The sequence below is a fragment of the Lampris incognitus genome, unplaced genomic scaffold (assembly GCF_029633865.1).
Source record: "Lampris incognitus isolate fLamInc1 unplaced genomic scaffold, fLamInc1.hap2 H_1, whole genome shotgun sequence".
In the NCBI taxonomy this organism is placed as follows: domain Eukaryota; kingdom Metazoa; phylum Chordata; class Actinopteri; order Lampriformes; family Lampridae; genus Lampris; species Lampris incognitus.
In genome coordinates, this window is record NW_026611076.1 from 1,473,347 (window position 1) to 1,489,378 (window position 16,032).

At 45.3% G+C, this 16,032-nt stretch overlaps 1 protein-coding gene across 2 annotated transcripts in view; it reads left to right on the forward strand.

Annotated features, from left to right (window-relative positions):
* Positions 1-16,032, forward strand: part of LOC130131962 (trafficking kinesin-binding protein 2-like) — a 76,525-nt gene that overhangs the window by 38,188 nt on the left and 22,305 nt on the right. For both annotated transcript variants that reach the window (XM_056301687.1, XM_056301688.1), the window contains 2 exons: positions 6,831-6,968; positions 8,765-8,844. In XM_056301687.1, coding sequence (XP_056157662.1) covers positions 6,831-6,968; positions 8,765-8,844 — 218 coding nt within the window. The remainder of the gene's footprint in view (positions 1-6,830; positions 6,969-8,764; positions 8,845-16,032) is intronic.

The following is a 16,032-nucleotide window of genomic DNA, read 5'->3' on the forward strand; positions in this document are numbered from 1 at the left end:
TGTTGCCATGCAGGGCCTCCGGGCTCAGGTGCAACCCCTCCAGGCTTCGGTGGATTCTCTTTCGGCCCAGCAAGTGGCGCTCGCGAGCCAACAAGAGGAGGTTCTTAAGCAGTTGCAAACTCTCACAGCGGCTATCACCATCCAGCCAGCTGTCCCACCAGTTCCGGCCGCCCCTCCTCCAGCAGTGCCCGCAGCCGTTGCCTTAGACAATCCTACCGTTTATGTTTCGGATTTCCGGGAGCCCAGTATCTCCAATCCCAAGCCTTTTGATGGCAACTTTGAGACCTGTGCCACGTTCATCATGCAGTGTGAGCTTGTCTTCGCCCACCATTCCAGGGGGTTCACCACAGATGCTGCAAAAGTTGCTTACGTGACTAACCTGCTGACTGGCCGCGCTGCTCAGTGGGCCACTGCTTCCTGGTCCATGGGGGCCAGTTTCTGCTCTTCCTACGATGACTTTGTGGCTGAGCTTCGGAAGGTATTCCATCATCCAGTGTACGGTCAGGATCCGGGTGTCCGATTGAGCAGGATCCAGCAGGGCAGTGGCAGTGTCACTGACTACTCAGTCGAGTTCAGGCTGGCTGCGGCTGAGAGTGGCTGGAACGACCAGTCACTTCGGGTAACCTTCCGTAGGGGCCTCAGCGATGCCGTCAAGGATCAGCTAGCCACCCGGGAGGATCCTACCTCTCTCGACGACCTTATCAGCCTTGCCATCCGCATCGATGGACGTCTCCGCGAGAGAAGGCGCGAGCGAGGTCTACGGGGAACCGTTTCTACCTCTCAGCCATCCAGAGCTTCCGAAGGGGGCTCTTCTTCGTCGCACTCCACTTCCCCTGTGGCAAGCCTCTCCTCCTCCCAGACAGTGACAGAGGAGGAACCTATGCAGCTTGGGCGTACACGACTGACTCCCGCTGAACGGGAGGCCCGGTTCAAGGCAGGTCTCTGTCTTTACTGCGGTCTTAAGGGACACCGGATCAGCGAGTGTCCTACGCGGCCAAAAGATTAGGCTCACTGGGACCCCGGGAGATCCTAGTGAGCCGTCTTTCCTGTTCCCGCCATCCTGCTCCGGCTAACCATCTTGTGAGCGTTACCCTGGCTTGGGCAGACCAGCGGCTCACTGTAGGCGCACTCATCGATTCGGGAGCTGATGGGTGTTTCTTGGACTCTACGTTTGCTGCTCAAGCTAACATTCCATGTGAGGAATTGGAGAGGCCAATAGAGGCCTTTGCTCTGGATGAGCGCCGCCTGGCCAGTGTTACCCGACAGTCCTGTCCCGTGTCTCTCACTATTGCTGGAAACCATGTGGAGAGCCTTCAGTTCTTCGTCATCCAGTCTCCCTTAGTTCCTGTGATCTTGGGGCGTCCCTGGTTGGCTCAGCATGAGCCACACATTGCTTGGTCGTCTGGTAACATTTTGGAGTGGAGCTCCTCCTGTCACGCCCGGTGTCTTCAGGCCGCACCTGGTCCAGCAGTCCAGACTGTTCCGATTGCCCCTCCTCCCGATCTTTCCTCTGTTCCTCCCGAGTATCATGATCTCGGGGAGGTCTTCAGCAAGACGCGAGCTCAGTCTCTCCCTCCGCATCGGCCATATGATTGTGCTATCAACCTCCGTCCTGGGGCCTCTCTCCCTAGCAGTCGTCTTTACAGCCTTTCCATCCCCGAGAAGGCTGCTATGGACGATTACATTTCAGAATCGTTGGCGGCAGGGCTCATCCGACCCTCATCCTCCCAGGTGGCAGCTGGTTTCTTTTTCGTTAAGAAGAAGGATGGTGGTCTCCGACCCTGCATTGATTATCGCCAACTCAACGACATCACCATCAAGAATAAATACCCCCTGCCTCTGATGAGCTCCACCCTCGAACCCCTGACCCAGGCGACTGTCTTCACTAAGCTGGATCTCCGGAACGCCTACCATCTCGTTCGGATCCGGAGAGGGGACGAGTGGAAGACAGCCTTTAAGACTCCCCGTGGTCATTATGAGTACCTGGTAATGCCGTTCGGCCTCACCAACGCCCCGGCGGTGTTCCAGGCACTCATGAATGACATCCTTCGCGACATGCTCGACCAATTCGTTGTCGTCTACCTTGATGACATCCTCATCTTCTCCAGGTCCCTCGAGGAGCATGTCCAGCACGTGCGGCAGGTTCTCGAACGCCTCCTTCGTAACCGGCTGTTCGTCAAGGCTGAGAAATGCCTGTTCCATTCTGAGTCAGTGGACTACTTAGGTTTTATCGTGGAGGGAGGCAAGACTCGAGCTGATCCTCGCAAGATCAAAGCGGTGGTGGAATGGCCGGATCCTAAGTCACGTAAGGAACTGCAGAGCTTCCTCGGGTTCGCGAACTTTTACAGGAGGTTCGTCCGAAACTACAGCTCTGTAGCAGAACCCCTCACCCTTCTAACCTCCCCCTCTCAGCCGTTCGTCTGGTCCCCAGCTGCTCGCTCTGCATTTCTGTCGCTCAAGGAGAGGTTCACCAGTGCCCCCGTCCTACTCCATCCCGATCCCAAGAGGCAGTTCATAGTTGAGGTGGACGCTTCGGACACCGGATTGGGGGCTGTGCTCTCCCAACGATCAGAGGCCGACCAGAAGGTTCATCCTTGCGCGTTCTTCTCCCGCCGGTTCCTTCCCGCCGAGGAGAACTACGATGTTGGTAATCGGGAGCTTCTCGCTGTAGTGGCTGCACTTGAGGAATGGCGCCATTGGCTGGAGGGGGCAGAGCATCCATTTACCATCTGGACTGATCATAAGAACCTGACGTTCATCCGGGCAACCAAACGTCTCAATGGTCGGCAGGCACGGTGGGCCAGCTTCCTCAGTCGGTTCGACTTCACACTGACTTATCGTCCTGGCTCCCGCAACACCAAGGCAGATGCTCTGTCTCGTCAACACCTTAAGGAACCTGTAACGGTGGAGCCAAGTCCCGTCCTCCCTGAGACCAAGGTCGTTGGCGTGGTGACCTGGGGCCTTGAAACGGTGGTCAAGCGCGCCTTGCGCTCCAGTCCAGCCCCGAGCAACGTGCCGCCTCGCCGACTGTTTGTTCCGGACTCAGTGAGGTCTCGGGTCCTCAAATGGGGCCACACCAGTCAGCTCGCTTGCCACCCTGGAGTCCACCACACTTTCACTTTCATAGCTCGACGGTTCTGGTGGCCCACTATGAGGAGGGACGTCAAGGAGTTCGTCATGGCCTGCACCATCTGTGCCCGCAGCAAGGCCTCTCACCAGGCACCGGCTGGTCTGCTGCAGCCCCTTCCTATTCCCAGTCGGCCCTGGTCCCATGTGGCGTTGGATTTTGTCTCTGGACTTCCTCCGTCTCAGGGCATCACAGTGATCCTGACGGTAGTGGATTGCTTCAGCAAGGGTGTTCACCTGGTGGCTTTGCCTAAGCTTCCTTCTGCTTCAGAAACCGCTGACCTCCTGATGAGCCACGTCTTCCGTTTGCATGGACTTCCCAAGGACATTGTGTCAGACAGAGGGCCCCAGTTTGTTTCCCGTGTGTGGCGTGCTTTCTGCAAGGGGTTGGGCGCCTCGGTCAGCCTTTCGTCGGGATATCATCCGCAGACTAACGGACAGACTGAGAGGATGAACCAGAGTGTGGAATCTGCTCTCCGTTGCGTCGCTGCCAAGAAGCCAACCTCCTGGAGTCAGTTTCTCCCCTGGGTCGAGTATGCGGTCAACTCCCTGGTCAGCTCCGCCACCGGCCTCTCGCCCTTTGAGGCATCCCTGGGTTACCAGCCGCCCGTCTTCTCTGCACAGGAGTCCGAAGTGGAGGTTCCCTCCGTGCAGACTCATCTGGACCGCTGTCGTCGTGTCTGGGAGATCACCAGGGCTGCGCTGCTCCGTGCTACGGAACGTGCCAGACGAGGAGCTAACCGTCGCCGATCCACAGCACCAGCTTACCAACCCGGACAGAGAGTCTGGCTGTCCACCAAGGATCTCCCCCTTCAGTCCTCTGCCAAGAAGCTGAATCCCCGGTTCGTTGGACCCTTCGAGATCCAGGAAGTACCCAGTCCTGCAGTTGTGCGTCTTAAGCTCCCGGCCTCCATGAAGATCCATCCGGTTTTTCATGTGTCCCGAGTAAAGCCTGTCTCCGAGAGCCCCCTTATGCCTCCGGCCCCAGCTCCGCCTCCCCCTGAGATTGTGGATGGGCATCCACAGTGGAAGGTCCGTCGGCTGATGGACGTCCGACGCAGGGGACGGGGGTTCCAGTATTTGGTTGACTGGGAGGGCTATGGGGTGGAGGAACGAAGCTGGGTATCCCGCCAGCTCATCATGGACCCTGGTCTGCTCGCTGAGTTCTATCGCCGTCACCCTGACAAGCCTGGCAGGTCACCTGGTGGCTCCCGTAGAGGGGGGGGTACTGTTAGGGCTCGGTCTGTTGACCAACCTGGCAACCAGCAATGAGAGCGGGGGAGGGGCGCGTCTGAAACACCTGCAGCCTACCTACTCGTTAACCACTCTAGTATAAGTTTGTTTGCTTTCCAGAACTCGTCGCGAGTTCGTCCTGAACAGTCCCGTGAGTAAATTCTTCGTCTCGAGTTTTGTGACATTTCTGTGTCTCCCGGTGGAGTACAGATTGTAGTATTCTCCGTGTTTTTGCTTGTTTGATTATTCCCTTGTGTCAGTTCTCCTTGAGAGCTTGTTCGGAGAAGAACTCTCTTTGTGTTTTCCCCATTGGATTTTCCCATCGTGATTTTCTAGTTGAGATCAAGTTTTTGATATTCTAATTTCTCCTCTCTCACTGTGGATCTTATTACTCGGTTGGACTTCTACCTTAAAGGAGCAGTTTGTGTTTTTTTCCCTTTCGGACTTTAAAGGAGCAGTTTACGTTTTTTCCCTTTCGGACTTTAAAGGAGCAGTTTACGTTTTTTTCCTTTTCGGATTAAGGGGGCAGTTTACGTTTTCCCATTTTTAAGAAGCTATTCTCAAGTTCCGCCTGAAGCGCCTCCCCCTTCTGTCCAGGCCCGGCCGGCTCTCCTCTACGAGTCCTGCCAGGTTGGTGCTTTACTTTGTCTTGTGTTGTCGCTATTGGGTTCGTTCTACAAACCTTAACATAATACATGGTAATACACGGTAACACATGATAATACATGGTAAAGCCGAGAGTGTGTACGAAATCAAGACATTAAGTCTAGGTGTGAGGTAGATTAGGAGGCGATAGTACAAAAAGAAAAACCAAGAAGGGTTTAAAAAATCAAGTGCACACACTGAAAAACGGTGAGGCAAGCAGCTGCAGGTAGAAGGTACTGTGGAGTAGACAGCAGAAAATCGTGCATAATGTGGCACAGCAGCGGCTCATAGTCCCACCCATTGACAGCTGCCACTGTACCGAGATAATCAGTGTTATTCCCTTTAAGTGGTTTTTATGTTTTGGCTGCTCGGTGTGTGTGTATAGTAGATCCTCCTCATGCTGCCAAAACACCTCTGACCTGTCAATTCATGGACTCCACAAGATCTCTGAGGCTCCTGAAGCACCTCCCAGAGTGTAGGGGGGAGAACAGTCCATGGTTGAGGTGGGTGGGATCTCTGCTGATGCTGAGACCCCTTCAAAGGCAGCATTTGTGATAAATGTCTTTATGGGTGGGAGCTGGGTACCGGTGATGTGCTGGGACGCCTTGATGACCCGCTGCAGAGCTTTCTGGACTACTGATGTGCAGTTGCCGTACCACACTGAGATGCAGCTGGTCAGGATGCTCGCTATGGTGCAGCGGTAGCAGTTGGTCAGGATGCTCTTTATGGTGCAGTGGTAGAAGTTGGCCAGGATGCTCTCTATGGTGCAGCGGTAGATGTTGGTCAGGATGCTCTATGGCGCAATGGTAGAAGTTGGTCAGGATGGTCTCTATGGTGCAGCGGTAGAAGTTGGTCAGGATGCTCTCCGTGGTGCAGCGGTAGAAGTTGGTCAGGATGCTCTCCATGGTGCAGCGGTAGAAGTTGGTCAGGATGCTCTCCATGGTGCAGTGGTAGAGGTTGATCAGGATGCTCTCCATGGTGCAGCGGTAGAAGTTGTTCAGGATGCTCTCTATGGTGCAGCGGTAGAAGTTAGTCAGGATGCTTTCCATGGTGCAGTGGTAGAGGTTGATCAGGATGCTCTCCATGGTGCAGCGGTAGAAGTTGGTCAGGATGCTCTCTATGGTGCAGCGGTAGAGGTTGGTCAGGATGGTCTCTATGGTGCAGCGGTAGAAGTTGGTCAGGATGCTCTCTATGGCGCAGCGGTAGAAGTCGGTCAGGATGCTCTCTATGGTGCAGTGGACACTACCTGGACATGGTTGCAGACCAGGTACACCCCTTCATGGCATTTGTATTCCCTGATGGCAGTGGCCTCTTTCAGCAGGATAATGTGCCCTGCCAACCTCCAAAAATGATTGAGGAACAGTTTGAGGAACATAATAATTTAAGTTGTTGCCCTGGTCTCCAAATTCTTCTGATCTTAGTCTGATCAAGCATCTGTGGAATGTGCTGGAAAAACAAGTCCACTCCATGGAGGCCCCATCTCGCTACTTACAGGACTTAAAGGCTCAGCTGCTAATCATTTATTTCTAGATACCAGAGGGCACCTTCAGAGGTCTTGTGGAGTCCATGGCTCGACGTGTCAGAGCTGTTTTGGGGGCGTGAGGGGGACCTACACAGTATTAGGCAGGTGGTGTTCATGTTTTGGCTGATGGCTGTGTATGAGCGAGCAGAATTATGTAAATGCAAACTGAACCTAACGCCAGACACTACAACCTCTGTAGATGGGGGTTGTTTGAGACAAAGGGAAAATACATGACGGGCTTATAGGTTGCAGGCCAGGTAAGCTAATGTGTGTGTTTGTGTGTGCGCGTGTGTGTGTGTTGCAGCTGAACGAACTAACGGAGCGGAATGCAGAGTGTGTTGGGATGCTTCATGAGTCCCAGGAGGAGATCAAGGAGCTGCGCAGTAAGAACACGCCCTCTGCTGGAATGCACAGACACCTGTCATATGGCCTCTACCCCATGGTCAGCAGCAGCTTCATCTCTACGTTTTACTTGCTTTTAAAAGCACAGGACTTGTGCATGCTAGGCTGTCATGTTTGTTTTTGTTTTTTTTGCTTGCAGAAAAATAAGAATCTAATATAAAAAAAGGTGATATTTAACACCATTTTATCCCTTTACATATAGCTTTACATTTGCATATACTCGCCACGCTTCATTTATGTCATAATGTGTGTATAGTTTCTTGCACATATATTCAGACTTGACAGAATGGTCGGGACACAGATTTAATTTTATTCTCAAGTATTCAAAAGTGATTACTGTAAAGTAATAACCAAAAAAAAAGAAAGAAAAAAGGAAGGAAGGCTCCTGGGGCCGTATTCATGAAGGATTTTATTTTAGGATTTTATGTGATTCAGGATTATATTATATTTTTATTTTATTTTAGGATTCTATTTTATTTGGGATTTTATTTTTATATTTTATTTTAGGATTCTATTTTATTTGATTTGTTTTTATTGTATTGTATTTTATTTTAATATCTTATTTTTTATTTTATTTTATTTTATTTACACTAACGGGAGCAGCCAAATGTAGTAGTAGTAGATTTTATTTTATATTATTATTATATCATATTATTATTATTATTATGAGTATATGTTAATAATTAAGAGTATTCTTAAAATTGTACCAGGTGTTCCTCGCTAAACATTCTTTAAAAGTGGTTTCATGAAGCTGCTGAGACAAAGTTTTGCTGAGAAACTGGATGAGCTCTAAGAGAATAGAGTGGGGTTGAGTGGGCGGGGTGATATTCTGCCAACAGCGCTGGTTGATCGGGGTCCGGTCTGTGTCAGTGAATTCTTATTAACAAAACTGCCCGACGTTTGGAGCGGATGGGTTCCTGAAAGTATGAATCACGTTGCTATAGCCAAGTAAAGATTTACTTTTAAAGAAAATGCAAATGATTACACACATGAAACCACAAATAAAATACTGACTTAACCACGTAAGCTACATGTTCGGGTTTCGTGCAGCCTCTTACACAAGGCTCTGTGAAGTAATGATCAGATAGGCTAAACAGGCTTTACCATGCAGCCCTCTCATAGATGATGTTGAACGAGCATGGCTGACAGTAACAAGCCCCACACAACTTGTGCATGACAGGAAAGAAGTAATAACACAAATTGTGCATGATGGGAAAGAAGTAATAACACAACTTGTGCATGATGGGAAAGAAGTACTAACACAACTTGTGCATGGCAGGAAAGAAGTAATAACACAAATTGTGCATGACAGGAAAGAAGTACTAACACAACTTGTGCATGATAGGAAAAAAGTAATAACACAACGTGTGCATGATGGGAAAGAAGTAATAACACAACTTGTGTATGAAGGGAAAGAAGTAATAACACAACTTGTGCGTGACGGGAAAGAAGTAATAACGCAACTTGTGCATGAAGAGAAAGAAGTAGTCAAAGGTCAGTTTGGACCTGGGATTTGCAGTTAGCAGCAGCAGCCCTTTCTGGGACCATTAAGATTTGGTCTTGTGACTTAGGGTTATCCAGTAGTTGGTCGGTAGTTATTACAATATTCTTCTGTTTATGCATGCTTTGCTGACTATTTGTGGATTGAAGTATTTATTTGTATAGATGTTGCTGTACACAGGCCTATTATGAGCAGATAACTTGAAAATTTGGGATGATTTATCATGTTCGTGGAATAAGCCGTCTTAACCAGTGAGACATTTTGTGTCATGATGAAATAATCAGTCTCATTATTTTAAGAGATTGATATCAACACTTTGTGTATGTGTGTTTTAGGATTCTCTAGCAGCTGAGATTGAGGGCACCATGAGGAGAGAGCTGAGTGTTGAAGAAGAAAAAACCTTTCAAGACCAAAGGTTAGCCTGCAGACTTTCCACATTGGGTTCCATTCATCCATGTCTTCATTTGTTAGGGACATAGATCAGTCAAAAGGAACCTTTTATTAAAACCTTAAGAGACATGGGAGAGAAGGCTTTTATTAAAACATTGAGAGACATGGGAGAGAAGGCTTTTATTAAAACCTTAAGAGACATGGGAGAGAAGGATTTATAAAACCTTGAGAGACATGGGAGAGAAGGCTCTTATTAAGACCTTAAGAGACATGGGAGAGAAGGCTTTTATTAAAACCTTAAGAGACATGGGAGAGAAGGCTTTTATTAAGACCTTAAGAGACATGGGAAAGAAGGCTTTTATTGAAACCTTGAGAGACATGGGAGAGAAGGCTTTTATTAAGACCTTAAGAGACATGGGAGAGAAGGCTTCTATTAAGACCTTAAGAGACATGGGAAAGAAGGCTTTTATTAGAACCTTGAGAGACATGGGAGAGAAGGCTTTTATTAAGACCCTAAGAGACATGGGAAAGAAGGCTTTTATTAGAACCCTGAGAAACATGGGAGAGAATGTTTTTATTAAAACCTTAAGAGACATGGGAGAGAAGGCTTTTATTAAGACCTTAAGAGACATGGGAGAGAAGGCTTTTATTAAGACCTTAAGAGACATGGGAGAGAAGGCTCTGGTAAAATGTTCTCCCTGGCCAAACATCAGGACTCAGAAATCATGAACATTTATTTGTCGTTTTATTTTATGCACTTTCGTACATGAAAAGAAACAAAACATCATTTCCCCCAGCTCACAGCAGTGTAACACGAAGACAAAAACACACATATCCAAACTACAAGAACACACATGTCCAAACTACAAGAACACACATATCCAAACTACAAGAACACACATATCCAAACTACAAGAACACACATATCCAAACTACAGGAACACACATATCCAAACTACAAGAACATACGCCCAAACTACAAGAACACACATCTCCAAACTACAAGAACACACATGTCCAAAGTACAAGAACACACATCTCCAAACTACAAGAACACACATGTCCAAAGTACAGGAACACACATATCCAAACTACAAGAACATACGCCCAAACTACAAGAACACACATATCCAAACTACAAGAACACACATATCCAAACTATAAGAACACACATCTCCAAACTACAAGAACACACATGTCCAAAGTACAAGAACACACTATCCATACTACAAGAACACACATATCCATACTACAAGAACACATATATCCAAACTACAAGAACACACATATCCATACTACAAGAACACACATAGCCAAACTACAAGAACACGCATATCCGAACTACAAGAACACATACATCCAAACTACAAAAACACACATATCCAAACTACAAGAGCACACATCCAAACTACGAGAACACGCATATCCAAATTACAAGAACACACATATCCATACTACAAGAACACACATATCCAAAGTACAAGAACACATGTCCAAACTACAAGAATATACATATCCAAAGTACTAGAACACACATATCCAAACTACAAGTACACACATGTCCAACGTACAAGAACACAAATATCCAAACTAACAGAACACACATATCCAAACTACAAGAAAACACATATTCAAACTACAAGAACACACATATCCAAATTACAAGAACACACATATCCATACTACAAGAACACACATATCCAAACTACAAGAACATACATATCCAAACTATAAGAACACACATGTCCAACGTACAAGAACACAAATATCCAAACTAACAGAACACACATATCCAAACTAACAGAACACACATATCCAAACTACAAGAACACACTTATCCAATGTACAAGAACACATATATCCAAACTACAAGAACACATGTCCAAACTACAAGAAAACACATATCCAAACTACAAGAACAAACATGTCCGGACTACAAGAACACACATGTCGAAAGTACAAGGACACACATATCCATACTATAAGAACACATGTCCAAACTACAAGAACATACATATCAAAAGTACAAGAACACACATATCCAAACTATAAGAACACACGTGTCCAACGTAAAAGAACACAAATATCCAAACGAACAGAACACACATATCCAAACTACAAGAACACACATATCCAAACTACAAGAACAGATAAATCCAAACTACAAGAGTACACATATCCATACTACAAGAACACACATATCCATACTACAAGAACACACACATCCAAACTACAAGAACACACATATCCATACTACAAGAACACACATATCCATACTACAAGAACACATTAATCCAAACTACACGAACACACATATACCTACTACAAGAACACACATAGCCAAACTACAAGAACATACATATACCTACTACAAGAACACACATTTCCAAACTACAAGAACCCACATATCCATACTACAAGAACACACATATCCAAACTACAAGAACACATATATCCAACCTACAAGAACACACATATCCATACTACAAGAACACACATATCCGTACTACAAGAACACATATATCCAAACTACAAGAACACACTTATCTATATCCAAACTAAAGGAACACATATATCCAAACTACAAGAACACACATATCCGTACTACAAGAACACATATATCCAAACTACAAGAACACACATATCCAAACTACAAGAACACACATATCCATACTACAAGAACACATATATCCAAACTACAAGAACACATATATCCAAACTACAAGAACACACATATCCATACTACAAGTGACTGTGGGAAAGGTGAATTGGCCATACTAAATTGTTCCTAGGTGTGTGTGTGTGTGTGTGTGTGTGTGTGTGTGTGTGTGTGTGTGTGTGTGTGTGTGTGTGTGTGTGTGTGTGTGTGTGTGTGTGTGCGGGCGGGCCCTGTGTCATGGCCTGTTGGGCTGTCCAGGGTGTCTCCCCGCCTGCCGCCCAGTGACTGCTAGGATAGGCTCCAGCATCCCCGCAAGCCTGTGAGCAGGATAAGCGGTTTGGATAATGGGTGGGTGGATGGGTGGGTGGGTGGGTGGATGGATTAGGCGTGTTGTTTCGGCTGCAGGGTAAGGCCTGGAAAGTGACAGGATTCCATGTTCTGCAGTGTTGCTTTGGATGTGTTAATACAGTTGCAGTGATGGTGTACTGCTCGACACAATGATGCTGTACTGCTCGACACAGTGATGTTGCACTGCTCGACACATTGATAGTGTACTGCTCAACACAGTGATGGTGTACTGTGCGACACAGTGATGGTGTACTGCTCGACACAGTGATGGTGCACTGCTCGACACAGTGATGGTGTACTGCTCAACACACTGCGGGGCGAGCTGACGGCCGTGTCTACCAGTGCCGCGCCTGACTCAACTCATGTGGGACGAAAATGTCAGGCCGGTATTGACTAATGCACTGACCAATTTGTGTCCCGCCATCTAGCGCCGCCGCCATTACTGCGGTGGCAAGTAGCAGTGTTTGCCACAGCTTGCTAAGTCGGCAGTGACAGCAGCATGGGTAGTTGGATTGACGACGTTAAGACAGTGGCCCCCAGTTACTGATGAAGGTACCTTATGGATGGCGATCTTAACGTTATTCAAATTGTACATATTAGTTAGACATCGGTTATGTCAATGGCCAGATAGAGAGAAAAAAATGACCACTTAACCATCCGCCGCATTTCAAGTGATGAAGTAACTAACCTTTGTGTAGCTAGCTAATATGCTAACGTGACTGTACTAGATAGCTAGTAAACATTCAAGGGTTGCATTTAATCACAGACCAGTTATATTACTAAAACGTTTTAAACATATGAATGTGTTTTTGTAGGTATTCAAGATTATTTTATTATCACCTGGCTTTTGATGAGCAACTAAATACCAACTACAGGTTTCTAATAGAGGGTCAAAATTACCTGAGCTCCGGATGGGTTCGCCAAATATTGCACACTCTGCCAGATAATGAACACATCATTCTAAAAGGACCTGTCCAATACTCACAGTCCATTAACAGCATTCATAATGTTGAATTAACTCTGCAGAGAAATTCCACACATCTTGAGAGTGGTAAGAATAATGAGGATGAGTAACAAATACCACAATAACACAACAATACTACCTGAAATATTGTCCTTTACATTACACTGTGTTTCATGTCATAGGAATGGCTTTTGTTAAGCATATTTGATAATATGTGCAGGAGCAAAGTCATGTTAAATAGCATATGTTACGTACAGTGATGTCATTATTATGCGCGTACATGTTAGGATGCTTTTGTGAGCATGCGCAAAAATAAACGGTCGGTGTGAGTTCCCGGACCAAAAGAGACGATGCCGGTGTGTCATTTTTCTCCCGGGAATGAACCACATTAAGACAGAGAAATGTCTACTGCTACAGGTTATGGGCCCATTCATGCAGGCCAAAAGTGGTTCGGATTATTATTCGACGGTGATGAGAAAAATTACGAACTCTGGGAAACGAGGTTTCTGGTGCACCTTGAGCTGCGTGGCCTCAGAGAAGTGATTGTGGGAGTCCCAGAGGGACCGTGCCTATAGTCCCCGGGTCCTATAGTCCCCGGGTCCTATATTCCCCGGATCGGGGAACATAGGACCCTTTCGAGAAAAAAAAGGGTCCCATATTCCCCGTTTTCCCCTAAAAAGGTCCTATAATCCTGGTTGCAATAGACACCGGGGAACGTAGAACCCTCTTTTGGAAAAAGGGTCCTATATTCCCCGCTGTTTCCAGGGGAACATAGGACCTTTTTCCAAATAAAGGGTCCTGTATTCCCCGCTATTTCCAATCGAGGAAAAACCGGGGAACTTAGAAACCTTTTTGCAAATTATTTCCTTAACGGGTCCAAAATAATAAAAACTGGGGTCATGGCTGAGTTGTAGGCTGCGACAATCTATTCCTCCGCTGATTAAATTAGGCCGTATTACCATTGTTGGCTGTTGTATATCACAGGCCACCTTGAGTGCGTATCCAAATTCGGCCTAGAGGAGGCTGTAATTTGCTTTATTGTTATTTCTTACCAATGTTTACTGCAGTAGGCCTAGTTAGTTGGCTCTCCGGCTCAGCATGGACAGTCGGCAATCAACGCAAGTTTGTCTTGCAGTAGGCCCGCCTACCAGTATAACCTAGCCATTTCCACCTTCGCTCAAAGTTCAATTTGCACAGCACTGGACACTTCAGCCACTTTCTTGTTACTTTGCAGTTCGTTTTCCATATTAAATCACTTGGCAGACTTTCTTTCAAAAAGACTTTAATGATGAACTTTTTAGGCAGAGAACTTAGACCAGGACTTGGAATTTAGGACCAGCACAAAGTATCCATCAACGGGGGCCGCCTACCTTACACAATAGGCTAATTGCCTAATAATAATAATATGTGCTTCTCAAAAAACTAAAGGCTTGTGGAGGTGCTAAACCAAAAACATGAATCAAAGACGAACATCAAAGGATGTAAGGTAACACTCACCAAATGGTAAAAAAATAACAGAGGCAGTCCTCTATTTCACCATTTTATTGTTTGGCATCAGTCATTAAGGTTTCTGAAGAAGACCACCCGGCCAAGTTAATGACTGATGCCAAACAATGAAATGGTAAAATAGAGAATTGTCTTTTTTTTCATTTGATGAGTGCTACCTTACATCCTTTGATGTTCTTTAATAATAATAATAATAATAATAATAATAGTAATAGTAATAATATCAATAATAATAATAATAATGATAAATAAATAATGATAATAATAATAATAATAATGAATAATAATAATAATAATAACAACAGCCTAATAATAATAATAATAATAATAATAATAATAATAATAGCCTAATTATAAAAGAGGCCTAATAACAAATAACAATTACAGGCATAATACTATCAATAGTAACACTGATAATAGGCTATTAATAACAAAATGCTTGTAGTAAAAGCTTGGCTGAAAAAGGGTTGGTCTATGGCAGAAGCCCCCCAGAAAAGGCATGGTCTAAAACAAAAATCACTCAGTGATGTAAAAGAAATGTTGAAGAGAAGGTTTAAGATGAAAGATATGGGTCCACTTAAACACTTCCTGGGTATCGATTTTACACAGAGTGAGGGAGAGATCAAAATGACCCAAAAGAGACAAATAGAGAAGTTGCTAAAGAAATTTGGAATGTCTGAATGCAAACCGAGATCCACCCCATGTGAGCAAAAGTAAAATTTTGACAGTGAGGGTGAAGTTATTAACTCAACAGGATACAGAGAAATAGTAGGTAGCCTGATATACATTATGACATGTACAAGACCTGACCTGAGCTGGGTGGTGAGTAAACTGTCACAGTACCTAGCGGAACCAAAGCAACAACATTGGACTGCAGCAAAACACCTACTGAGGTATTTAAAAGGTACTGTAAACCAAGAACTACACTTCCAAAAATGTGAGAAAAACCCACAGCTTGAGGGATACAGTGATGCTGATTGGGCAGCTGACCAAAGTGATAGGAGGAGCACAACTGGATACTACTTCAGCCTAGTTGAGAATGGTCCAGTTATATCATGGAAGAGTAGAAAACAGCCAACCGTGGCACTATCGACCTGTGAGGCTGAGTATATGGCACTAGCAGCCACAACTCAGGAGAGTATGTACCTTGTACAGTTACTAAAGGGAATAGATAGTGGTAACAAGCATGTACCAGTGAAGATATATGAGGACAACCAGGGAGCGATAGCTTTGACTAAGAACCCGGTGTGTAGACAGAGGAGCAAACATGTTGATATAAAGTATCACTTTGTACAGTCTGCACACACAGAAGGGAAAATATCTATAGAATATTGTCCCACTGCAGACATGGTAGCTGATGTCCTTACCAAGCCAGTGACAAAGACCAAGTTTGAGAGGTTCAAAGGATATTTGTTTGGACAATAAATTGAATTGGCAGATGTAAATATTCTTAACACTGACAGCATGCCAAAAAAATTTTTTTTGAGCTCTGTATTGTTGTTATTATTTTTGTATACCACTGTAGAGAGCTATGAACATGCCTTTGAGTGGGTGTTTTGATAATATGTGCAGGAGCAAAGTCATGTTGTTTTTTTTTTATTGAACAAAACATATAAACAAGAAAATATTACATCACAATAGGACAAAAAGTAGTTACAAAAATATAAATTATTTCACAATTAAAATTTACATATCCATAAAAAAAAAGAAAAAAAGAAAGAAAAAGACAAAATAAA